The following is a 16,833-nucleotide window of genomic DNA, read 5'->3' as shown; positions in this document are numbered from 1 at the left end:
CACGCACCCCCCATGCATATTTGCAGCCAAGGGGCGTGGATCAGCCAGGACGACCACTTGGCTGTTAAAAGCTAGCAAGGGGGGACAGCAGGCTGGGCCAGGGAGTGTGATGAATGTCTCTTTACCAGAGGGGGTGGTTCCTGTCTGCTTGAAGGAAGCAGTGGTAAAACTATTCCATGAGAAACCCTCCCTGGATTCAGAAAATCTAACTAACTACTGTGGAGCCTTCAATGTGGGCTTCCTCTGGGTTCAATTTTATCCCCTAGGCTGTTTAACATCTACATGAAACTGCTGAGTGGGATTATCTGGAATTTTGACCTATAAAGCCTTAAATGGCTCAGGAGTGCAATACCTCAAGTATGCCTGTTATGTACTGATTACAGATAGGTAGCCGTGTTGGTCTGCCATAGTCAAAACAAAACAAATTCCTTCCAGTAGCACCTTAAAGACCAACTAAGTCAGTTCTTGGTATGAGCTTTCGTGTGCATGCACACTTCTTCAGATACACGACTGAAGAAGTGTGCATGCACACGAAAGCTCATACCAAGAACTGACTTAGTTGGTCTTTAAGGTGCTACTGGAAGGAATTTGTTTTGTTTTGTTATGTACTGAGTTGAATAGGATCCAAAATGCAGCAGTCTGATTGGTCCTAGAACAATAGGATCCAAAATGCAGCAGTCTGATTGGCCCTAGAACAATAGGATTCCGAATGCAGCAGTCTGATTGGCCCTAGAACAATAGGATTGTTCCCGGCCACCACACATAACTCCTGGCAAGGGCCTTCATTCTCACTACCCCTGGGTGTGTCTTGTGTAGGGCTGTGAGGACCCTTTTGTGGAGGGGCTAGGGAACAACGACCCTGCTTCCCCATAACAGGCACCCCTTGTGGGCCGACAGTTCATGTTTGCGGGTTGTGTAGCTGGCGAATCCTGGCCCGGGGCTGCTGCTGGGCCATCCACTCCACTCCACACCCAGTCCAGGACCCGGGAGATGACCCTATCTTTCTTGGAATGGTGTGCAACTTCTTGTGCCTGAATGGGGAGGTCGGGAAGCAGCTCCAGGCTCATAACCTCTTGTGCAGGTGCTGGGTCGGGGCCTGTTTCCGGTAGTGGTAGCCTGCTGAGGGCGTCCGCATGGCCCATCGCCTTCCCCGGGCGGTGAATCAGTGCATACTGGTAGCTGGCAAGGAAAATTGACCACCTGAGGACGCGAGGAGACAGCACTTGGGGGGTCTCCTTTTCGGGGGCAAACAAGCCAAGCAACGGCTTGTGGTCAGTCACCACGGTAAAGGGCTGCCCGTACAAGAAATCATGGAATTTTTTTACTCCCTTCAAGATTGCCAGACCCTCCTTGTCCATTTGCGAGTAGTTCTGCTCGGTTGCGTTGAGTGTCTGGGAAAAGTATTCCACCGGTACCTCTCTTCCATCCAGGAGTTGGTGTCCCAGGACAGTGCCGATGCCATAGGGCGAGGCGTCGCATGCTAGCACCACCGGCAGCCTCTCGTCGAAGTGTGCCAAGACCGAGTTTGAGACAAGCAAGTCCTTGACTGCCTGGAATGCGGCCTCCTGGCGCTGGCCCCACACCCAAGGGGCCCACTTGTCCAGGAGTCTGTGTAGGGGCTCCGCTACCGCCGCCTTGTGGGGAAGGAAGGAATGGTAAAAGTTCAATAGTCCCAAGAAGGCCTGAAGTTCAGTCTTGCTCTTGGGCGCTGGGGCATCACAAATGGCCCGTACCTTGTCCCCAGTCGGGTGGACCCCTTCTGCATCCACCATAAATCCCAGAAAGTCCGCCTGAGGCACTCCTAGTAGACATTTTTCCCGCTTCACCTTGAGACCCGCCGTCTGGAATCGGTGCAGAACGGTGCAGAGGCGGTCCTCAAACTCCTCTGGTGTGGGCCCAGCAATCAACACATCATCGAAGAAGGGGGTGACGCCAGGAATCCCTTTAAGGAGAGAGTCCATTAGATTCTGGAATATGCCTGGTGCCACACTGACACCGAATTGCAGCCGCTTTACCCTGAACGCTTTACCCTGAACATGTGTCACAATCGTCTGTGCCTCTGCTGTGGCCTCATCTACCGGCAGCTGTTGATATGCTTGGGCCAAGTCCAGCTTGCCAAAAAAATTTGACCCAGCCAGGGTGGCAAGGACATGGCTGACCACTGGCACTGGGTATGCATGGGCTGTGAGGGCCTTGTTTATGGTACATTTGTAGTCTGCGCAGATGCGGACCGAACCATTAGGCTTGACGGGTGTGACGATCGGGGTTTCCCAGGGGGCACTAGGCACCGGCTCCAGCACTCCTTGCTCCACGAGCCGGTCCAATTCCTCATCTATACAGGGTTTCAGGGAGAACGGGGCCTGACAGGTCATACTGCGGGGTCAAGCTGTAGAGCAATGGGGGGCCTGTATACTGTCCCAATTTCCCATCGAAAAACCCCGGAAATTCCTTGCAGATGGCGTCCACTTCCACTTGTAAGCTAGTGTGGTTCACCCCGGTGACGGCTAGCCCCAGTGGTCCAAACCATGCCAGTCCCAGTAAGCTAATGTAGGGTTATTGCACCCTCGATATTGCACCCTGAAGGTCCCCACCCCCAATGTGGGGACCTTACATTTCTGGAAGTCCCGGAGGGTGAATGGGGCCGGCCTGAGTTTGGGACCCCCACTAGGACACAGTTTCCTTAAGGTTATTGATAGAGTTGAACCCGTGTCCAGCTCCATGCGGCATGGGGCCCCCTCTATCTGTACCTCTACATAAATTTTCTCTACGTTGGGGTGGGGCAACTGGTATACCTGGAAGTCTGTGAGCTCCGTCGAGTTGCCTTGGTGCGTTGGGCCCCGGAACCTGGGGCTCTTGGATTGGTTATCGGATGCCTGGCGTCGGGTGGGCTGAGCCCGACACACTCGAGCGATGTGTCCCAATTTTCCGCACTGCCTGCACTCTGTGTTGCGGAAACGGCAGGTCCTCCTCTCGTGACTCTCCCCGCAGCTTGCGCAGTTCCCTCCTTCTTGTCGAGGCAGCCGTGGTCTGTGCGCTGCTTGAGTACGCTGCTGTACTCGGTGCACTTCCTCCCTGTCAGATGCTGAGTCGTCGGTGAGGTCTTCGTGGTGGACCCTTGGTTGGGATGGCAGCCTCGGCCGTGCCTCTTGTGTCGACCTCTTGGCAGCTTCCGTTGCCAGGGCCTCCCCCAGAGCGACCTGGAACGTTAGGTCCTTCTTAGCGTAGAGGCATCGTTGCAGCTTCTCATCCTTCAGGCCACCGACGAGGCGGTCACGAAGCATGTTCTCCAATTCTGAGAAGTTGCAGAACTGGGCGGCTTGGCGGAGAGAGGTCACAAACCCAGTTATGGTTTCCCCAGGGGCTTGCCGCTTTGCGTAGAAGGCATTTCGACGAGCCACCACTGAGGGCTGCAGCGAAAAGTGCCCCTTCAGCTGTTCCATTATTGTTTTGTATGGAACAGTAGCGACGTCTTCAGGCGCAAGGAGAGCCCGGGCGATTTCAAACGTCCCCTCTCCGCAGATGCTGAAGAATATCGCCCTCTTCTTGGCATCTTCTTCGTCGGTGACCCCTTTGGCTTTTAGGAGGAAGGCGAAACGGGAGGCATACGCTTCCCAGTCTCCAGATGCTGGGTTGAACGGCGAGAAGCTGCTGTCAGTTGCCATTCTCAGTTCCTTGGGTCCCGGAGCTGAAGCCTGGATACATGGTGTGAGGCAGCGGTGCAGCAGGTGGCGGTGCTGCGGTGCTGTGTGTGGCAGTCAGCTCAGCGGGATCCCACCTTCGTCACCAGTGAAATATACTCAGAGCCGAGAGTGGATTTCATGCTCTTTATTCAGCTCATAGTGGTGAGGAGGGAATGAAAGTCCCCTCAAAGTGTCTGCTTTATATACATTATTTACACAATGGGCTGCACGTGATTGGCTAATTCCGGAATTCTCCTGTAGACCAATCAGGTTGTGGATTCACTTCTATCTGGAGCTGGATTGGGTGGCTCCTGTCGACCAATCATACTGCTGCATTGTTCTAGGACCAATCAGACTGCTGCATTTTGGATCCTATTGTTCTAGGACCAATCAGACTGCTGCAGTTTGGATCCTATTCAACTCAGTACATAACAGGATCCAAAATGCAGCAGTCAGAGTGACCCTAGAACAATAGGATTCAGAATGCAGCAGTCTGATTGGTCCTAGAACAATGCAGCAGTATGATTGGTTTGCAGGAGCCACGCAATCAGGCTACAGATGGAAGTGAATCTACAACCTGATTGGCCTATAGGAGAATTCCGGAATTAGCCAATCACGCGCAGCCCTTTGTGTAAATAATGTATATAAAGCAGATACTTTGAGGGGACTTTCATTCCTCCTCACCACTGTGAGCTGAATAAAGAGCACGAAATCCACTCTCGACTCAATTTCAATGCCTCTCCCCATGTGAACCTACCAGGACCCTGCGATCATCTGAGGTCCTTCTTCATGTGCCTCCTCTGCAAAAGGTCTGGAGGACAGCAACATGAGAAGGGGCCATTTCTGCGGTGTCCCCCCTTGTGGAATGCTCTCCCTAGGGAGACTCACCTGGTGCCTTTGGTACAGATCTTTCGGTGCCAGGCAAAAACATTCCTCTTTTCCCAGGCTTTTGACTGATTAACATTCTACTGTATGTCTTTTAAAATGTGTTTGTGGGGGCAGGGGATTATTGGTTTGTTCTTGTTCATGTTTTATTTTGCATTTTATGTTCTCATTTTGTTCTTTTATGTTTTGGATGCCCTGTGATCTTATGATGAAGGACAGTATACTACTACAACTACTAATTAGAAGGAGGAACAGGACCGCACTTCTGCCCCTACCCTCATCTAAATGATTAGCATAGATAACCGAAGAGGCAAACGTCTTCTGTTTGTGATGGGGAGGAAATTCAATTGAGTTCACATTTAAAAATGAATAATATCAAATTCATACTTTCTGAAACAATATGCAAATCAAAATATCTGTCAAAATTCACACTTATCTGAATTTTGTGATGATGTTCTCCCCCCCAATGTTGACAAAATGTGTATGTTGCTGGGCACTGTGCATAAAAGTAATATATTAGTGAAAAACAACATGTAAAATGAATATATTGGGAGAAATTGCAAAAATTAGTCAAAGCTGCATGCAAAAATGTCTTTATTAGGAGAAATTCATACTAAAATGCTGGTGAATTTTTATGAGGATTTTAAAAATAAAAAATGCAGGTTGCTACAGAAATGTAGAGAAATAGATTTAAAATTAGACTAGTGAGAAAAGGAGAGAATCGAAATTGACAGATCTTCCCATCCCTACCTGTGACTGCCCTACACACAGCAACACATGAGTAGGGCTACAGCTACAGTTACACATACATAAACCTTGGTTAAATGAGGATTATTTGGGACTGAATTTGGTTCTTGGCTCACTGTCCCCTATTAAATGATTTCCTTCCCCTGGAGTCTTCTAAGCTCGAATGTCATCTTATAATATTTAAAGATGTTGATATGGAGGCTCCTCACAGCTGCATGCAGCTCATGCAGAGTATATTTATTCTAGGAGCATGGTTGCAATTTCTAATTTTGATGTGGATTCAATGTCAGAGGCTTTGTGGCTCTTTGAAGCTATCTCCAAAGTAGTGTTTTGTATTTTCATTAGGGAGCTTCACCAGCACAGCATACAAGCCAAGAGAAAAAGAACCACCAAAACCTTGCCAGAAAATAAGTATGTAGATTAAATCAGGCAGATGGATGATATTTTTAAGAGGACATCCAGATTCATGAGCGTGTGTGTTTTCCTTTACAAGAGTATAAAACAATGAATCAGCATACACTGAATTATTGAAACCAGTGCTTTATATGTGATTTCTGCATGCTGTATACTAGAAGCAATGCAGTAGAACCTCGGGTCACGTACCGTCCTCCTTACAAACGCTTTGGGTAATGAGCTCCGCTAACCTGGAAGTAGGTGCTCCTGGTAGTGAACTTTGCTCTGGGATGCGAGTGGAAATCGTGCGGCGGCAGCAGGAGGCCCCATTAGCAAAAGCATGCCTCAGGTTAAGAACAGTTTTGGGTTAAGAACGGACCTCCGGAACAAATTAAGTTCGTAAACCAAGGTACCACTGTATGTGCATTAGGATCTTGAGTAATTCTTTCCTAATCCCATATTTTGCACTGACTAGTGTTCTACTTTTAAGGCTTTCATGCGTTTCTGCTTGATCAGGCAAATATATTACAAACATTAAATGATTTTCTAAACAATTGCTAGTCTTCTTATACCATATTATACCATCTTTGCAGCGTCAGCTCAGCTGTTAGGCAGGCTGAGGCAGCTCCTTCAGGTGGCAGAAGCCCTGAAGGTGGCAGCCCCTGTGGGAGCCCTGCCACCTCCTCCGCTAGCCAAAATTGTTTGAGATCTTATGGAGCTTTGTATTGTATTGTATTGTTTTTTCTTGTTCTTGTTCTTTTCCCCCCCTCTCTTGTCTCTTTTTCCTTTTTAAAAAGTAATAAATATTATTTTTTTAAAAAAGAGAGATCTTATGGAGCGCACAAGATCTCACAAAATAGGCAAGAATTTGGTACCTATGCCAATGCCGCTTCTCCATCTACAATCAGTATTTAGCTAATAAAATACTACTACTACTATTTTCTAAAACATTATGTTTCCTTTAAACTGAATCAACTAATGAGAAACTTCTCAGCCCTGTGTACTGTCTTTAGAAGATCACTTTCTTCCAGTGCTTGTGAAGGGCCTTCAGCTTAGTGGTAGAGCACAAGCTGTCCATGCAGGAAGGGCTGAGATGCTGGAGGTTTTGTATCCATCAGACCACATAATGCTAGACTAGATGAACCACTGGTCTCACTTGGTATAAGCTTATAAGGCTCATATAGGACTACAAGAAGAAATGTAGAGATGCTCTTCTCAGTAGTTGTGGCCTGATGAGGGAACCTTGTTCCTTGTTTACTGTCCTTAAGCTAGCAGTTGTATAAATCCCTTTGAACACAATGCAATTTACTTTTGAGGAGAAAACCTATGATTGCACTAAGTGTTTTCCTCACCTTGTATTTTGTTTTAATTATGTTTATATTTTTGTGAGCTGCCTTTAATATTTAGGCGTACCCAAAAGGCAGCCTAAACATATTTTGAAAGGAAGAAGATCCCGGATTGTTCCCGGATGTGCTGCCGGCAACCGCAGTCCCTGCGGTAAGAGTGGCTTCAGGAGCTCCAGTCTCAACAACAACTATTGATGTAGCAACTGTGCCAGGCCAAGGAGGCATACAAGGCCCAGGCCGACCGCCACCGCCAGGTGGGGCCGGAACTCCACATCAGTGACCTGGTATGGCTCTCCACTTGCCACCTCCACCCCTCTCGGCCTTCGCAGAAGCTGGATGCCCGCTTCACCGACCCGTTTCCTATCGTGGACCAGGTCTCGTCGGTGGCATTCCGTCTCCGGTTACCCTCAACCCTGAAGGTTCACCCAGTATTCCACAGGTCCCTACTGAGTTCGGTGCCCCCCCGACGAATTCCACCCGAACCGTCCCCGACCGCAACCAGTTTTGGTTCAGGGGGAGCCCGAGTATGAGGTGGAGCGCATTCTGGACTCACGATAACGCAGGGGAAAGCTCCAATATCTCATAGACTGGAAGGGGTATGGGCCTGAGGACCGTTCCTGGGAACCAGTGGCCAATGTAATGTCCACACGCCTGCCTGCCTCCGTGATTTCCATGCAGCGTACCCCAGCAAGCCGGGTCCGGACCCTCGGTTGGGGGGGGGGACTGCGAGGCGGGATGGTGTGATGGCCTGGGAATCTGATTCAGAGGCTGAACCGGAGGAATCCCAACCTGCACAGGAGTCCCCGCCTCCAGGGCCGGCTGAGCCAGGGCAGGGGCTTGAATCTGAAGGGCCCTCACCTGTGCCGGATCCTCAGGAGCAGACACCAGCTGAATCCGCTCTGGCTCCAGAGGTGATCGAGGACCCATTGCCTGCAGGTGCTCCTCTCCCAGCCCCATCAGGGGAAGAGGAGGTTGCCTCTGGGTCCGGTAACCCTCCAGCCTCTCCTGAGCTGCAGAGGCTCAGGGCAGAGAGGCAGAGGGAACTAAGTTCTCTCAGGAGGAGTGCTCGCCTTAAGGCCAGGGGAGGCGAGTCACCTGTGGGCCGGGACCGCCCCAGGCCTCAGAGGAGATAAAGGCCAGTCAGCCCAGTCCCAGGAGCAACATCGTTGAAAACCTGTTCCTGCCAGCACCCTGACCTGCTCTTCTGGAGTTCCTGACCATGCCCGGCTCCTTGCCTTGGACCCTGCTTCGCCCTTGTCGGACAGCCTCCAGACCCTCGACCCAGGACCGGACTCAGACCACGCTGCACTGTAACCCCCCCCCCCTGGGACCAGCACACAGACCATCTGATGCGTCTGACACTGAACTGGAAGAACCACTGTTCACCATTGGCCACTTTTCTCCTAAGGAGGAGGAAATGAGTGCAGAAGACTTGCTTCTAGTACGCAGATCTGAAAGGGCCACAAAAGGCAAACCTCCAAAGAGATTTGCTGATGAGTTTGCTAAGACAGCAACTGCTGTTCTTAGTAGCTCAGAGAAGGTGTGGGAACCTTCAAGCTTCAAAGAGGTTCAGGAGTTAACCTCTAAAGATGCTGAACCATGGCTTAATGCCATGAAGGCTGAAGTCGATTCCTTGGGTAGGAACCAAACCTGGGAGCTAGTGCCAGTAGTCCCAGGAATGAGACTGGTTGGCAGCAAATGGGTCTTCAAGGTCAAGACAGACCAGACTGGCAAGGTTGTCAGGCACAAAGCCATATTGGTTGCCAGAGGTTTTTCACAGATACCAGGACAGGATTACCACGAGACCTACTCATCCACCGTCAAGTATGAGAGCATTAGGCTAATGCTCAAGATTGCTGCAGAGGAGAAACTGCACGTTTCTCATCATGATGTGAACACAGCTTTTTTGTACAGGGTTTTGGGGGAGGAACTTTATATGCTTCCACCTGACAGAGTGCAGATACAGAAGGGAATGGTCTGTAAACTACGGAAATCCCTATATGGTCTCAAGCAGAGGGCCAGCTGTTGGAACACAAAACTCACTGAGACATTGCTTTCCCTAGGTTTTCACCAAGGCAAAGCTGATCCATGTGTGTTTGTCAAGGAGGGGGGCAAAACAAACTGTATTGTTTATGTTTTGTTGATGATCTTCTGTTTTGGAAGAATCAGGCTTTGTACCAAAGCACCCTAGCTCAGCTGAAGGAGCACTTTGACATAAAGGATCTTGGTAAAGTATCCAACTATCTTCCTCTGCAGGTGGAGAAGGACCAAGCAGGTAATTTTCTGGTACACCAAACACAGAAAATTGCTGATGTATTAACCAGGCTGAATTTGGTTGATGCAAAACCAGCTGACACACTGATGGTGACAGGTTACCAGGTAGATAGTACTGCTGAAGCATTTTCTGACACCACACTGTACAGATGCATTCTAGGCAAGCTGAATTTCATTGCTAGATGTTCAAGACCTGACACAGCTGTAAGCACTAACCTGTTTAGCAGACATGCCAACAATCCTACAGTTCAGGATTGGAAAGCTCTGAAGCGCATAGCCCACTATTTGAAGGGGACTTTGCACTACAGGCTGAGGTTCACCAGTCAAAAGATGGGAGATCTTGAAATCTTTGCAGATGCTAGTTTTGGAAGTGACACCATGGATGGTACAAGCAGTTCTGGAGTATGCTACATGTACAACCATTGTCTCTTTGACTGGCTGTGCAAATAGCAGACGACAGTAAGCCTAAGTTCCTGTGAAGCAGAACTCAATGCCCTGTCATTTTCACTCATGGATTGTGAATGGTTGATGCAACTGTTTCAGGACATCAGAGTTTCTGTAAAATGTCCTATACAGGTGTATCAAGACAATAGATCCTGTTTGGCTTTGCTGAACTCAGAGAGTTGCAAGCAAAGAACCAAATACTTGCAGATTAAGTTACATCATGTACTCTCTTGCGTATTCAGAAAGGAATCATTCAGGTGTCCTACATGCCAGGAAATGAAATTCCTGCTGATCTGTTGTCTAAGGTTGTTAACAGAGAACAACTTAAGGTTTATGTACAGAGGTTGCAATTGGGTTGAACCACAGGTACTACAGGTTACACGGAAAGGGGGAGGATGTTAGGATATAGTTCCATTCCACCTTAAAAAGGGAACAGATGTTGTGTGTCACATACTTGTTTACTTCCAGCTTCTCGCTGGGAACCTCTGTTCTGGCTGTTTTCCTGGATACGGAGGCAAGCAGTCATGTTTTTCCTTTGTTCTGAACTACGTTGAATAAAGCTGTAAATATGCTCTCCTGTCTGCATCCTTTTGTTGTGGAGACTCTGCTGAAAGGATGTGCACGGGTCTTGGAATGTCTCTGTGGCTCGTGTTGCTAATTGACTGATGATGTTCCATGGGAGACCGGTGATCGTCCAGAGACGACTGGGGGCCTGCCTGATGCCTCCGTCTCCCTGGCAGTATCCCAACAGTGTGGGGGACAGAAGGAAAAACAAATACACCCAATATAGGGTTGGTGTGTTTTCCTTTCCTTGCCAAGAAAAAGGGATGGCTTTGGATCCTGTAGACCCCAAACCTCCTTCAGTCCACCCTGAGGTGACTCCTCCCTTGGCAGCTTTCACATCCATGAGGCAGCCATGGCCTATTGCAGGGATCACAGGATTGTGCCCTTAAGCTTGCATTTGGAAGGGACTTACTGAAAATACTAGTTGTACAGGGAGGGTGGTAAAAAATCAGGGCATTCAAGTACACAACAACAACCATTTTTATTATTTGTACTTTGCCCATCTGACTAGGTTGCCTCAGCCACTCTGGGCAGCTTCCAACATAGTGATAGAATATAGATGACCCTGCAAGGAGGCCAACTGTTTTAGGTGGTGTTCACTAAATATGGCAAATGCATATTAACTCCCCACCCCCAGTGTGCATAAAAGGATGACTAACCAAATCTTATCATCACAGCACTATATATTCATACTAAGTGACCCCCTTGTCAATGGCAGACCATGTTGCAGGATGTGGGAAGGATAAGCAGAAAGCTATAAGAGAATTTAAAATGTACTTGCTATTTTTGACAGCAGCCCAAACTAATGTAACATGCAGTTCCTTCCTAAGCAAAGCACAATAATTTACAGAATTCCTCTAACTTGACATCTGTTGGCTTAATCCATCACAGAGAATTTCAGTAATCTGGGATTTGATTTTGTTTTTTTGAACAGGTTAACAACAGGATCCCAATTTGGTACATCCATTATACAAGTACCGTATATGGATTTATTCTATAACCAGCTATTCTAAAAGTTGCAATGTTATTTATTTTGCAGTATGATTCTACAATAATCAGATACAAAGATAGACTTTACTTTTGTAGAGTTGCTAGTGCTTAAGAATTATCTTCATTCACATTTGTCCGTATAGGGCTAGTTACAGGAAATACCTTTTGCCTTAGATCTGCATTACCATACAACCCACTCTCATCTTGCCATGTGTTGATCCCATGTCTTCTGTAATCAGCCGTGTCAGTAAACTGAGAATGACATTTTCTGTGAACTACAGAGTAGCCATCTGGCTGAAGCTCAATCTAAAGAAAATACATTCAAGGGCATGTTATTAATCATTTTTTATTATAAGAGAGGCAATGGTTGTGTTTGCACATCAAGCAAAACTCTGTCACAACCTAGAAAACCCAAGAAGGAAGGAAAAAATCCTTAAATAAGAGACACGGGGGAATGATTAATGGACTTCAATGTCTGTACACGAATGCGCAAAGCATGGGAAATAAACAAGATGAGCTTGAGCTCTTGGTACAGCAAACTAAATATGACATAATAGGCATCACTGAAACCTGGTGGGATAAGTCCCACGATTGGAATGTAATAATGGAGGGATACAATCTATTTCAGAGAAACAGGCCAGACAAGAAAGGAGGAGCAGTGGCGTTATATGTCAGGGATGTGTATACCTGGGAAGAGATCCAAGATTTAGAACCTCAAAGCCAAAGTGAGAGCATTTGGGTCAAAATTAAGGGAGAGAAGAATAACAGGGACCTCATTGTGGGAGTTTACTATAGATCCCCAAGCCAAACGGAGGACATAGATGATGCCTTCCTGGAACAGATGGCCAAGCATGCAAAAGGAAGGGAAATAGTAGTAATGGGGGACTTCAATTACCCGGAGGTAATTCAATTACTGGAGGAGACTCCTCAATGCCTTCTTTGCCTCAGTCTTCTCCGATAAAGAAAACAATCATGATTCTATGATTCTAAGAAGCTGCTTTATACTGAATCCGACCATTGGTCCATCTGGCTCAGTATTGCCTATGTCAATTGGTGGGGGCTTTACAGAGTTTCAACTGGCGACATGACCAGCCCTACTGGGAGATGTCAGGGATTGAACCTGGAACTTCTAGAATCATACAATCATAGAGTTGGAAGAGACCACAAGGGCCATCGAGTCCAACCCCCTGCCAAGCAGGAAACACCATCAGAGCACTCCTGACATATGGTTGTCAAGCCTCTGCTTAAAGACCTCCAAAGAAGGGGACTCCACCACACTCCTTGGCAGCAAATTCCACTGTCAAACAGCTCTTACTGTCAGGAAGTTCTTCCTAATGTTTAGGTGGAAACTTTTTTCTTGTAGTTTGGAACCATTGCTCCGTGTCCGCTTCTCTGGAGCAGCAGAAAACAACCTTTCTCCCTCCTCTATGTGACATCCTTTTATATATTTGAACATGGCTATCATATCACCCCTTAACCTCCTCTTCTCCAGGCGAATCATGCCCAGCTCCCTTAGCCGTTCCTCATAAGGCATCGTTTCCAGGCCTTTGACCATTTTGGTTGCCCTTCTCTGGACACGTTCCAGTTTGTCAGTGTCCTTCTTGAACTGTGGTGCCCAGAACTGGACACAGTACTCCAGGTGAGGTCTGACCAGAGCAGAATACAGTGGCACTATTACTTCCCTTGATCTAGATGCTATACTCCTATTGATGCAGCCCAGAATTGCATTAGCTTTTTTAGCTGCCGCGTCACACTCTTGGCTCATGTCAAGTTTGTGGTCAACCAAGACTCCTAGATCCTTTTCACATGTACTGCTCTCAAGCCAGGTGTCACCCATCTTGTATTTGTGCCTCTCATTTTTTTTGCCCAAGTGCAATACTTTACATTTCTCCCTGTTAAAATTCATCTTGTTTGTTTTGGCCCAGTTCTCTAATCTGTCAAGGTCGTTTGGAAGTGTGATCCTGTCCTCTGGGGTGTTAGCCACCCCTCCCAGTTCGGTGTCATCTGCAAATTTGATCAGGATGCCCTTGAGTCCATCATCCAAGTCATTGATAAAGATGTTGAATAAGACCGGGCCCAAGATAGAACCCTGTGGCACCCCACTAGTCACTCTTCTCCAGGATGAAGAGGAACCATTGATGAGCACCCTTTGGGTTCGGTCAGTCAGCCAGTTACAAATCCACTGAGTGGTAGCATAGCCAAGTCCGCATTTTACCAGCTTCTTTACAAGAATATCATGGGGCACCTTGTCAAATGCCTTGCTGAAATCAAGGTAGGCTACATCCACTGCGTTCCCTTCATCTACCAGGCTTGTAATTCTGTCAAAAAACGAGATCAGGTTAGTCTGACATGACTTATTTTTCAGAAATCCATGCTGACTATTGGTGATCACAGTATTCCTTTCTAGGTGCTCACAGACTGTTTGCTTAATGATCTGCTCCAGAATCTTCCCTGGTATTGATGTCAGACTGACTGGGCGGTAATTATTTGGGTCCTCTCTTTTCCCCTTTTTGAAAATAGGGACAACATTTGCCCTCCTCCAGTCTGCCGGGACTTCGCCTGTTCTCCAGGAATTCTCAAAGATGACTGCCAGTGGTTCTGAGATCACATCTGCCAGTTCTTTTAATACTCTTGGATGCAGTTCATCTGGCCCTGGAGACTTGAATACATCTAAACTAGCCAAGTATTCTTGTACTATCTCCTTAGTTATTCTGGGCTGTGTTTCCTCTGCTGAATCATTTGCTCCAAATTCTTCAGGTCGGGCATTGTTTTCTTTATCGGAGAAGACTGAGGCAAAGAAGGCATTGAGGAGTTTCTGTCTCATTGGTATTGCCTGAAGTTGTGCTTTTACTATCTCCCTCTTAACAAACTCCCAGCCATCATGAACTCCCTTTCCTTTTACAGATAGGTAGCCGTGTTGGTCTGCCATAGTCAAAACAAAACAAATTCCTTCCAGTAGCACCTTTTTGAAAATAGGGACAACATTTGGTCTTTAAGGTAGTTGGTCTTTAAGGTGCTACTGGAAGGAATTTGTTTTGTTTTCCCTTTCCTTTTAGTATTACTGTCCATGGGATCTCACCCAGCACTTCCCTAAGTTTTATGAAGTCGGCTTTCTTAAAGTCAAGAAATTGAGTCCTAGTATGCCTGGCTGCTCCTTTCCGCTGTATAGTAAACTTCAGAAGAGCATGATCACTCGCGCCTAATGATCCTTCCACTTCTACCCCACTAACCAGGTCATCAACATTGGTTAGGACCAGATCTAAAATGGCTGTTCCTCTTGTTGCTTCTCCCACTTTCTGGACAATGAAGTTGTCTGCAAGGCCAGTGAGGAATCTGTTTGACCTTATGCTCTTGGCTGAGTTTGACATCCAGCAAATATCCGGGTAATTGAAGTCCCCCATTACTACTATCTCCCTTCCTTTTGCATGCTTGGCCATTTGTTCCAGGAAGGCATCATCTATGTCCTCCGTTTGGCTTGGGATCTATAGTAAACTCCCACAATGAGGTCACTGTTATTCTTCTCTCCCTTAATTTTGACCCAAATGCTCCCTCTTTGGCTTTGAGGTTCTAAATCTTGGATCTCTTCACAGGTATACACATCCCTGACATATAACGCCACTGCTCCTCCTTTCTTGTCTGGCCTGTTTCTCTGAAATAGATTGTATCCCTCCATTATTACATTCCAGTCGTGGGACTTATCCCACCAGGTTTTAGTGATGCCTATTATGTCATATTTAGTTTGCTGTACCAAGAGCTCAAGCTCATCTTGTTTATTTCCCATGCTTTGCACATTAGTGTACAGTGGTGCCTCGCAAGACGAAATTAATCCGTTCCGTGAGTCTCTTCGCCTAGCGGTTTTTTCGTCTTGCGAAGCAAGCCCATTGACGGCTTAGCGGATTAGCGCTATTAGCGGCTTTTCGGCTTAGTGGATAAGCAGATAAGCGGCTTAGAAAAAGGGGGGGAAAGGAAAAAAACCCCGCAGGAACTCGCAAGACATTTTCGTCTTGCAAAGCAAGCCCATAGGAAATTTGTTTTGCGAAGCACCTCCAAAACGGAAAACCCTTTCGTCTAGCGGGTTTTCCGTCTTGCAAGGCATTCGTCTTGCGGGGCACCACTGTACAGACATTGAAGTCCATTAATCATTCCCCCGTGTCCCTTATTTAAGGATTTTTTCCTCCCACCACTAGGTCTGCGTGCTGTTTTCTCCATTTGGTCTATGACATTTGGATGATCATCTTCATCAGTTGATAGACTCCTACCTTCAGGAGCACTGTCTCCCTCCCCCAGATGCTCTACCCCTAAGCTACAACCCTTGTTGCCCCCATTAAAAAACCTTGTGCCATTAGCTCCCCTGGTTAAACAGTGTTGGTTTAGAATAGCTACCATTTTCACAGCAGATAAAATAGATTGAAAATCAGTGCTAGGGGAGGCTTCATCAACCTCGGCCCTCCAGATGTTTTGAGACTACAATTCCCAGCATCCCTGACCACTGGTCCTGCTAGCTAGGGATCATGGGAGTTGTAGGCCAAAAACATCTGGAGGGCCGAGGTTGAAGAAGCCTGTGCTAGGGCAACAAAGCAAACAGTTTTTAAAGCTTTATACCCGGTGACAGCAACAGAAAATAATTTTTAAAAAACCAAGAGCAAAGAAGGAGAAGAGTGAATTTCTGGGGTTGGGGGTAAGCTGTATCCCATGGTAAATTTCAGAGAGAAAAATATTTCTTTGGAAATAGAGTCTCCTTCTTTGGAGGTCTTTAAGCAGAGGCTTGACAACCATATGTCAGGAGTGCTCTGATGGTGTTTCCTGCTTGGCAGGGGGTTGGACTCGATGGCCCTTGTGGTCTCTTCCAAACTCTATGATTCTATGATTCTATATTTCATTTTATCCTTCTCATCCTAAACATATTTTATTTAAAGTAAATCCTCTTGATTTTGATTATGCTAATTTTCAAGTAAGCATGCTGTCAGGGAAGAGTTAGAAATTTCCAGTTTCTCAGAGGGAGAAAGCATTCCCCAAGGGGGGAAGGAGAGCAGTGAATCTAATAGAAGGGAGCAAGAGGAACAACAGGGAGGGACCGGCTGTTCCCAGGAAAGGCAAGGGTTGAGTTCTAGCTCAGATTGGGAGGAGGGGAGATACAGGCCAGCTCTAGCCAGGAGGGTAGGAAAAAGAGGGGGAAAGCGAAGGGAAGGGCGCCTTCGCCATTTTGAGAGTGGCAGGTCACCGAGAAGCAGAGCTCAGAATGTAGCTAAAAGAAGTGACTCGGAGGAATAATAGCTAAGAACCGTTTATAAGATTGTTTTGTTAATACGCAATAAAAAGTTTTATAAAAGAACAAGAAGCGTTTGTGTGGTGATCTGAAGAGGACAACGACCAGGCCTGACACATACTTAGGATTGCAGTCTTATTTTAAATGTTCAGTTTGTTATTCAGTTAGATAATTTGTACGTGAAAGCTATCTTTCCTTTATGTGTACTACAGGGATCTAGAAAAAGGAGAGTAGATGGAGATGA

General features: G+C 47.0%; 1 protein-coding gene across 2 annotated transcripts in view; it reads right to left on the bottom strand.

Moving 5' to 3' along the window:
- Positions 1-11,228: 11,228 nt before the first annotated feature.
- The window catches only part of CFAP95 (cilia and flagella associated protein 95), a 29,116-nt gene continuing 23,511 nt past the window's right edge, over positions 11,229-16,833 (bottom strand). For both annotated transcript variants that reach the window (XM_081881098.1, XM_081881099.1), the window contains one exon: positions 11,229-11,629. In XM_081881098.1, the coding sequence (XP_081737224.1) occupies positions 11,432-11,629 (198 nt within the window). In that variant the 3' untranslated portion in view covers positions 11,229-11,431. The remainder of the gene's footprint in view (positions 11,630-16,833) is intronic.

Source organism: Podarcis erhardii (genome assembly GCF_964252035.2).
Source record: "Podarcis erhardii genome assembly, chromosome: 11".
Taxonomy (NCBI): Eukaryota; Metazoa; Chordata; class Lepidosauria; order Squamata; family Lacertidae; genus Podarcis; species Podarcis erhardii.
This window is presented reverse-complemented; position numbering and strand designations above follow the sequence as displayed.